At 54.6% G+C, this 936-nt stretch overlaps 1 protein-coding gene across 2 annotated transcripts in view; it reads left to right on the top strand.

Annotated features, from left to right (window-relative positions):
* Nucleotides 1–802: 802 nt before the first annotated feature.
* RRP7A (ribosomal RNA processing 7 homolog A) overlaps nt 803–936 on the top strand; it is a 7314-nt gene continuing 7180 nt past the window's right edge. For both annotated transcript variants that reach the window (XM_019624020.1, XM_019624019.1), the window contains exon 1: nt 803–890. In XM_019624020.1, the coding sequence (XP_019479565.1) occupies nt 818–890 (73 nt within the window). In that variant the 5' untranslated portion in view covers nt 803–817. The remainder of the gene's footprint in view (nt 891–936) is intronic.

The following is a 936-nucleotide window of genomic DNA, read 5'->3' as shown; positions in this document are numbered from 1 at the left end:
ACCTGCTGCCGCCATCGTTCTCCCGCAATTGAACTGCAATGTAACAGCCAAAATGGCTGTTTACACGTCACTCCTTTCTGCTCAAAATGCGGCCCCCATCACACGCAGGCCGAGTAACAAGTGCTTCGGGTAGTCTACCAGAGCCTAGGGGATCGGCCAGGCCCCTGCTCCCCTCAGATTCTGTCTCTGTTCCAGCCCCGCGATCACCTTGCTGGTTCTCTATCCCACCAGGGAGACAACAGCCTCCGACCCTTTGCTCTCTCTGTTCCCACTGCTCAGAATACTCCCAGACACCTTGCTCCCTCACATCCTTCAAGTATTTGTTCAAATGTCACTTCAATGAGATCCTAACCTTATTTAAAATTGCAACGCTACCCCTCACTACACTCCCCCTCTATTTTTCTCTAGCAATTTGCTCTGATGCATATGCTTTATATTTTGCTTCTTTGTGTGTTTCTTGCTTCTTTCCCTCGTTAGAATATAACCTCCAGGAAGGCTGGCTTTTATATATTTTACCTCTGTATCTCTAGTGCTTAGGAGAGTGTCTGGCGCATTCACTGTTATTTGTGGAATGGGGAGTTGAGTTCACACCCGTGAACTGCCCGCGTCCACGCTGACATTCACTCCCACATTCATGCGCCGATTTCATTACAAGTAAATGAAAGTTGGGCCCTGGGGTGACCCGGGCTAGAGAGGAGAGCAGGTAACCAAGACAGGGGGGAGGGGAGGGGTCGCTCGGCGCCGTCGTCATAGAAACGCGCCGCTCCCAGCTCCCAACTACAACTCCCAGCTGTCCCTGCGGCTTCCTGTCGGCAAGATGGTGGCACGCAGGAGGAAGCGTGTGGCGCGGGAGTCTCGGGAGGAGATTCCGAGCCCGCCGGGCTACTCAGGTGAGGGGCTGCGGGGCGCGGCGCCGCGGAGGGTCAGGCTTCGCCG

The sequence above is a fragment of the Hipposideros armiger genome, unplaced genomic scaffold (assembly GCF_001890085.2).
Source record: "Hipposideros armiger isolate ML-2016 unplaced genomic scaffold, ASM189008v1 scaffold_572, whole genome shotgun sequence".
Taxonomy (NCBI): domain Eukaryota; kingdom Metazoa; phylum Chordata; class Mammalia; order Chiroptera; family Hipposideridae; genus Hipposideros; species Hipposideros armiger.
The sequence above is the reverse complement of the archived record's forward strand: the minus strand, read 5'-3'. Positions and strand labels throughout refer to the sequence as shown.